This window comes from Myripristis murdjan, chromosome 4, assembly GCF_902150065.1.
Source record: "Myripristis murdjan chromosome 4, fMyrMur1.1, whole genome shotgun sequence".
Classification (NCBI taxonomy): domain Eukaryota; kingdom Metazoa; phylum Chordata; class Actinopteri; order Holocentriformes; family Holocentridae; genus Myripristis; species Myripristis murdjan.
The window spans coordinates 35,487,901-35,495,400 of NC_043983.1; the positions used below are offsets into that span (position 1 = coordinate 35,487,901).

The 7,500-nt window shown below is 48.1% G+C and overlaps 2 protein-coding genes across 2 annotated transcripts in view; one reads left to right on the forward strand and one right to left on the reverse strand.

The window, feature by feature from the left end:
* apc2 (APC regulator of WNT signaling pathway 2) overlaps positions 1-7,500 on the forward strand; it is a 30,982-nt gene that overhangs the window by 5,939 nt on the left and 17,543 nt on the right. The window contains exons 4-7 of the mRNA XM_030048803.1: positions 193-535; positions 928-1,036; positions 1,402-1,515; positions 1,893-1,985. Coding sequence (XP_029904663.1) covers positions 193-535; positions 928-1,036; positions 1,402-1,515; positions 1,893-1,985 — 659 coding nt within the window. The remainder of the gene's footprint in view (positions 1-192; positions 536-927; positions 1,037-1,401; positions 1,516-1,892; positions 1,986-7,500) is intronic.
* On the reverse strand, positions 2,848-4,597 carry LOC115358356 (neoverrucotoxin subunit alpha-like). The gene is made up of 3 exons (XM_030050303.1): positions 4,437-4,597; positions 4,190-4,227; positions 2,848-4,004 (listed from the first exon to the last, which is right to left on the reverse strand). The coding sequence occupies exons 1-3, from the start codon at positions 4,580-4,582 to the stop codon at positions 3,445-3,447; spliced, it is 744 nt and encodes a 247-aa protein (XP_029906163.1). The 5' UTR covers positions 4,583-4,597; the 3' UTR covers positions 2,848-3,444.

The following is a 7,500-nucleotide window of genomic DNA, read 5'->3' on the forward strand; positions in this document are numbered from 1 at the left end:
AGTCGGAGGGTGCTTTAGCCGTGTTTACACTTAAATCCTAACATCAGGATCAGTTCAGTGTTTTGTCCACTGGGGGCAGCACTGAGCCCCTGCTAAACACTCTGTTCAGCCTCTGCGGCGCCCCCTGCAGGTGGAATATTTCCATATATGGTGTTGATGGTGTTCTCCTGTTCTCCTTTGTTCCCTCTGCAGAGCTGCACATGGATCTCACCAACTACTACGAGCTCAAATATCAACCCCACAACCTGCGGCTGCTGCCTGACAGCCTGGCCTCGCACGCCGCCGGGGCCGCGGGGGGCGGGGGGGCAGTGGGGGAGGCGGAGGAGCGGCTCGCCCTGCCCCCCTCCTCCTCCTCCTCGGTGGTGGGGAGGGCCCGGAGCCCCCTGCGGGCCTCGTCACGACAGAGCGCGGCGTCCGGGGAGGCCGCCGCCCTGCTGCCGCATCACTTCCTGGACGGAGCCCCGCCCAAACCAGCCCTGATTGGAGGAGATGGACGAATCAGTGACCAGCATCTGGAGGAGCTTTACAAAGAGAGGTACAAAGACAGGAGTCTGTGTGTTTTATATCTGCTGAAGATCGACCAGGTGTCTGTCCTGGACCTTTTAACTGCTGCTGCTATCATTTTGATTGACATGACTGCCGATATGAAAACAACTGAAATAAGGAATGAAAGCTACAATTATGCTTCAGTTTGACTGCATGATGAGCATTTACACACAAGAAATCATTATGTGAAATAATTATGTTAATTAAACATTTATTCAGGCATTTCTGGAACTGCACAATCTGACACTGCAATTTTGAAATTTACTGCAAATGATTATCAGTGTATTGGTTGTTGTGCTCTGGATTATTAATAATCTGTATCGGCCCTGAAATGAGCCCCTCCCTGATGAAACCTAACGCCCCCTCCTGTCCCGGCCGCAGGAGCCTCCTGCTGGGGGAGATCGACCGGGAGGAGAGGGAGCGATGCTGGTATTACACCCAGCTGCAGGCGCTGTCCCAGAGACTGGCCCAGCTGCCCCGCATCGACACGGTGAGCACTCACACACACACACACACACACACACACACACACACACACACACACACACACACACAATGGAATGCCACTCCAACATTTTGGGCAAATTCCCCTTTTCCTGACGTCCCCAGACTGAGACCAGATGTTGGACACCATCTTCTCCTCTGGACGTCCAGTGGTTTAGTTCCTATGGGTAGCTTTTACTGTTAGCTTAGCATAAAGACTTGAAGTCTATGGGAGTTGTTAGCCTGGCCTCACAGCAGCTCTGAGGCTCTGATTCTCACAGTGGATCATGTGGATCTGAAACACACGCCCTGGAACGTCTTTGACCTGTGCGGTGTGTGTGTGTGTGTGTGTGTGTGTGTGTGTGTGTGCAGTTTTCCCTGCAGATGGATCTGATCCGCCAGCAGCTGGAGTTCGAGGCCCAGCAGGTGCGCTCCGTCATGGAGGAGCGCTTCGGCACCAGTGATGAGATGGTGCAGAGGACTCAGGTGAGCGGCACCACAGGCCACGCCCACTTTTAAAGGGACGGTTCGCCTATTTTGAAAAATGATCTGGGTGCTCCAAATGCCAGCCGTGACACCCGCATGGAAGACTTAGTTTTAGGAATGAGGCTAACAGTTAGCATTAGCTCCCTGAACTGAGCCGATGCTTCAAAAATCAGCTTTGAAAATTAAATTATTTAAAATACATTTTTGATGGACCAAACATTTCCCTAAATTAACCCATGAAAACACATCAAGTTCAGTCAGCTGCTGGTAGAATTAGAGCACATCTGGAGCCTGTGTGACTGAGTAGTGTGTGTGTGTGTGTATGTATGCATGTGTGTGTGTGTGTGTGTATGTGTGCATGTGTATGTGTGTTGCAGATGCGTGTTGCTCGTCTAGAACAGCTGGAGAAGGAGCTGCAGGAGGCGCAGGAGGCCCGGGGGAGTCAGGACAGCAGCCTGTGTCAGCTACAGGTAAGACACACACACACACACACACACACACACACACACACACACAGTATGCACTCAACCATCACAAATGCATCTATTAAATAACTTATGTATGAACACATGCATGAACACACACATGCACACACATCACACATGCATGCATGCACACCTGGACACACACACACACACACACACACACACACACACACACACACACACACACACACACACACACATACATTTCTTTTTTTAAATACTCGTAAACATTATTGCTTTAAAAATATAAAAGTAGAATATTTTTATTTGCATACACATCCAGTTCATTTTGTTACTGATTAAATCCTTGAAAAATCAACCCTGAACAAAACATTTATTCAGGCTGTTGATGATGGCCGTTGTGGCTTCAGTATCACACAGTTCATCATCCAACAGATTTAAAGGGCAGTTCTGCAAAATCCATCCACGCTTCAACAAATCACAAAGAACACAAAGTCGCATGTGTCACATCACAAACTGGTTTCCTGCTCCAGGCCTCTCTGTGTGTTTGATCAGTGCAGTGATATGTGGCGTCAGCGTCACCTGGCAGCACAGGCCATCAGGTGAGCTCACGGTCAAGCCCCATGTTGGAGTCACACAGCACACCTGGTGTTAACCTGCGTCCTCAGCAGTGATCCAGTCACACACTGAACCGCACGCCACGTCCTCTGGCTTTAGGCAGGTTGATCCTGTGTGTTTTTTTCTAGCTGAAGGCTCGTTAATTAAAATAATAATATTAATAATAAAGTACAGCCAGATCTCCCTCCTGTATAACACACACACACACACACACACACACACACACACACACACTGTAACATGAAACGTGGATCAGGAGCAGCAGCTGAGCTTCTCTCTTTCCAACAGGTCGTGTCATCATGTTTCATTTGTCGCCTTAAAAAAAAAACTTCTGCATTTGCAAAGTTAAGAAGAGTTTCATTTGTGAACTGGAAAACTGACCTGGTGTCAGTTTGGGAGCTGTGTCACTGATGAGGCAGGTATATGAAGCTGCTTTGGTGCAGAAGAAACGAGGCCTCAGCCCTGCAGCTCCTCCACAGTGTGCAGCACAAACACACAGCTCTTCTTCTTCTGTGGTAGCAGCTGTCTGGGCGCTTTGTGTTGATTGCGGTATACCGCCACAGTGGGCTGTGCCGATACTGCGGTCAAATAACAAAACTGGACTGTAGCTGACAGAATGGAGGTTGTTACTATGAGCACAATAACAGTGTGTTTAATCGTGTCAGGGCACGAATTTAAGAGAGGAAGCCGTATTTTATATGCATTTCTCACATCGTGTTTTTAGGGGAGCCCATGTCTTGCTAAGCGGAGCTCCCCTGTGACCCTGGACCCGTCACAGTTCTTGTGGTCTTGTGTCAGCCTGTTCACAGACATCACAGACATTTCACACAGAAACATAAACATCTCTAAATGGAGTTGCAGTCCCTCACTGCAGCAGGCGTTCCCAGTCCAACTCCACCTGCCGCAGCGACACCGAGGCGTCCGACCCCCAGACCCAGAAGGCCGGGTACAGAGGCTCGGTGAAGGTGGAGCTGAAGGTGTGGAGGAGGGTCATGGCGTCAGAGGAGACGCTGAAGAAGGACAGAGAGCCAGCCGGCCAGTTCAGATACACTCCCACTCTGTGGGTGAACGGTTTCGGTGAAGAAGCCCTGAAGCGTTTGTTGTCGTGGCACGGCGTGTAGCTGCCCTCACAGCACTCCAGACTCCATGACTTGGCGTTGTGTCCCAGCAAGCAGCTTGCAGCGTCTCCGGCCCTGGAGATGCTGTTGTAGGTGACGCCGACATCTGCCCCCCCGCTCCACTCCACCTCCCAGTAAACCTCCTCCAGCAGGCCCTCCCTGCACAGGACCTGCGGGCTGCCGTCGAACCTCTCGGGATGGTCAGGGCACCGATGGTCTGACCAGACGCGAGTGGCCGTCCTGTTGTGTTCAGACAGCAGCAGCTCTGGGCTGGCAGTGTTCGGGTCCAGGGTCAGATAGCAGGCGACTGAGGGAGGAAGAGGAAACCAGAGCAGGCAAAGAAAATCCTCAGATATTTCAGTTTTTAATTTATGCCTCTATGCAGATGACACTGCACAATCAGCACAAGAAAGACTAAATGCAGATTTTGTAAATGTGAATAATCAAAGGCTAAAGAAGTGGTTGAATAAAATCAAATCAAACCAAACTTACAGTTTTTCACTGACCACAGCTCCCCTCCTGACTGATCACTGCAAGACCAGAACATCATCCAGTTAAACTGAACACATGGCATTTAATATTTTCAGATTTTAATGTACAACTCCACTATTATAACCTACAGTTATAATAGAACAAAAACAAAAGAAAAGATTGCTTATTGCTTCTAGTTCAAAATCAATAAAAATATTTTTTAAGAAAAGGCAAGCACAGCTCTTGCCCCACAGTTTGAAAGACTCACATGACGATGTCTCTGCTGGAGTCATGGTTGATAAGGAGACTGATTCCAGAGGACAGCATCTTGAACCCGGAGAGATCCTCTCCAGGTTCATCGTCACGCTGCTCCAACGTCAGATCCTCAAACGCCTCACAGGATTCATCCGTCATGCTGCGGTCTTCACCGTCCAATAAAAATCACAAGTTTATTAACTAATAAAAACAACAGATGATAAAATGAATAAAATAGCCAGGTGTGAATAAATTGAAATAACGACAGCAGAGAACAGTGACCTGTGTTAGAGGGAATGGTCCTCGTCTCAGTTTGCTGTGTTTCAGAGGAAGCTGTTGTCTCGGTTCTCTTTAAATCCAGTTCACCAGCCAAGATGTCTTCTGCTGGATTCAGTGCAGAGTCCATGCCGTCAGTCATTTTGTCTTCAGTCTTCTTTGAACCATCGGCTTCTTCCTCTCCCGACACCACCGTGTTAGAAATCGTTTTCCCTTTCCTCTTCTTCTGTGAAAGCCTGTCTGTAAGCTCCTGGACGTTCTCTCCTCTGGTATTTGAACATCTCGTCTGGTCTTTCCCCTGCAGATTGTCTGATTTTGACTCGGCGTGGTATTTCCTAGAACGACCGGTTCTCTCGGCTTTCTCTCGAGGCAAGACATTTGTTTTGAAGCTGCTGGAGAAATCCTCCTTTGGCTCAAGGGCCTTGCTGTCTTTCTCTTTGGAAATGCGTATCTTGAAGACACTGGTCAGGTCTTCCTTAAAGTGATAGAAGTCCTCTTTGAAAAGACTCAGCGTACTGGTGCTTTTACTTTCTCTGTCCGCTGACTGACTCCTGGCGTCTTTATCCTTGAAGACACTAATCAAGTCGTCCTTAAAGTGTCCAAAGTCCTCCTTGAGAAGACTCAGCGGGTTGATGGTCTTATGTTCCCTCTCAGTCGACTGACCCGTCTGAAGGTTCTTCGTCCTCTCGTCTTCCTCCAGGTGGAGATCTAGACCGACTCCAGCGGTCACGTCTTCCTCTGGTGAACAGATTTCAGATTCTGAGGTTTCCTGGCTGTTTTCCTGTGGAAGGTCCGTCTTATGTTTGTTGGTCATGTCTGTAAAAAGACTCATTTTTGACTTTTCGTCCTGGGCAGACGGCTTCCAGCAGCAGCAAACTTTACATTTGGACTTTACTTTGTTGTTTTAAAGGTAATGAACGTCGCTCTCCACCTTCATCAGATGTTTTTAGTGGCAGCATCATTTTCCTCCATCTCTGTTGGAGAGTTTTGGGACTCTCACCTGGAAATGAATTAGGTAAACATGATGACTGTACATGATAGGGATGTATAAGGAAATCACAAATACACTCTGATTTATTTGTAAACAGTTACATTTATTTATAATCAGTTTTATCAGTACTTTAAACATGTAGGAATCTATTAGGTAACGATGAATCTGATGAATCATTTGTTAAGGAACATTGTTAAGTGATATTCCAACATGCAATGTGCCTAACATTCATTTAGGAAAGCAGCTTTGCTTTCGTAAGGTGAGGAAACTAGAGAGTGTCTGTATTCAAAAGATCAAACTGCAGATGATGTGCACCGTCTGTCCACAACATTTCAAAGCAGATCTGTTCAGAAGGACTGAGTGAAATAAAATGAGACTAATAAGTCCTGCCACCCAGCCCTAACCCTCCAAACCCTTCCACCCACACAGCCAGGAAACAGAAAAATACAGAGTCTACTTACAGCTGAGCCACCAAACTCTCCATTTTGGTCTGATTCTTCTTTTAAATGGGAAATGAAGGTGACCACAACAACGTAAATCACACTGGCAGTCAGCTGTGTGTGTGTTCTCAGAGTGATCTCTCTCTCACACACACACACACACACTCTCTCTCTCTCTGTTAAAGGTGAGATCTCATTCTCTCATTCAGTTGCTTATTTCCTCACCTGGTTGGACCGGTTTGTCACCATTTCATGGTGATGGCTCAGCAGATACCAGCCGCTGTTCAGAGGGACAGCGTGAGCGTCTTCTTTAAGATCTTATCTTTGAGTGAGGACTCTTGGTTCTTATTCCCAAAACGCCTTAAGGCTGAAAGTTGTCCCTAATTCGTCAGTCCTAACATTACATCTCCTAAATTACTGGTATTTGGAGTATTTCACAAAGCATCTTAGTGCTCAAAGCTGCTCTTTAAGGCCCTCTCTCTTCACTGTCACTGTCCATCATAACGGCTCGCTGTGGGCGGTGTCGTACACCCAAACTGTAGACATCGCCCATCCTGACCCAGGACGGCTGTTAATGCCAGGTCTGAGCAGCCTCTTGGACCAAGTCACCAACATGGCTGCATCGAGCCTCAGCCCTCCTCTGAGCCTCAGTGACGGCCTGAGCTTTGAGGAGGCAGCTCAGAGATACGTACAGCTCTCTGCAGAAAGATAAAATGCTTCGTGAACACAGCCCGAGGTTTACAGCTGAGGTTAGGATTAGGTCTCAGGTGGGGTTAGGGGTACAGCTCAGGTGATTTTAGGGCTAGAATGTGGGTTGAGGATTACAGAACAGAATTAGGATTATGGGTTAGAGGACAGAGTGGTCTCACTGGCTGTGGTGCTCATCAGAATAAAGTGAAGCCACTGATCAGCAGCTCCTATAGGGCACCAGATGAGGAGGAGGAGCCAGTGATGAAAAGGCTGTGGTTGTGATGAAAGGGGCGGGGCTGGTGATGAAAGGGGCGGGGCCACAGGCAGAAATAGATAGGGAGAAAAAAGAAAGAGAGAGAGAGAGAAAGAGAGCGAGCACAGGGAATGAATGAAGGTCATATGCAGCTGTGTTCCTACCAACACGGCTCAGCCTGGATATTGTCATGCACCTGTGAACCACACACACTCACACACACACTCACTCACACACATACACACACTGCGGCTCAGGTGACACCTGGCGTCTGCTGTGTCGGCCTACTGACCCAGAGTCAGCAGACTGAGCCGCATCCAGACAGCACGTCTGACTGCGACACACACACACACACACACACACACACACACAGCGCTTAGAAAAACTGTGACAGTCTAGCTCACCTGCAGTAAATGACTGAACATAA

Bases quoted from the DNA above. Each gene is read 5' to 3' on its own strand.
- LOC115358356 (XM_030050303.1), bottom strand. From the start codon at position 4,582: ATGACGGATGAATCCTGTGAGGCGTTTGAGGATCTGACGTTGGAGCAG. The intron at 4,228-4,436 runs GTGAGTCTTTCA...CTGGTCTTGCAG, and splicing joins TCCAGCAGAGACATCGTCAT to TGATCAGTCAGGAGGGGAGC. The intron at 4,005-4,189 runs GTAAGTTTGGTT...TTCCTCCCTCAG, and splicing joins GCTGTGGTCAGTGAAAAACT to TCGCCTGCTATCTGACCCTG.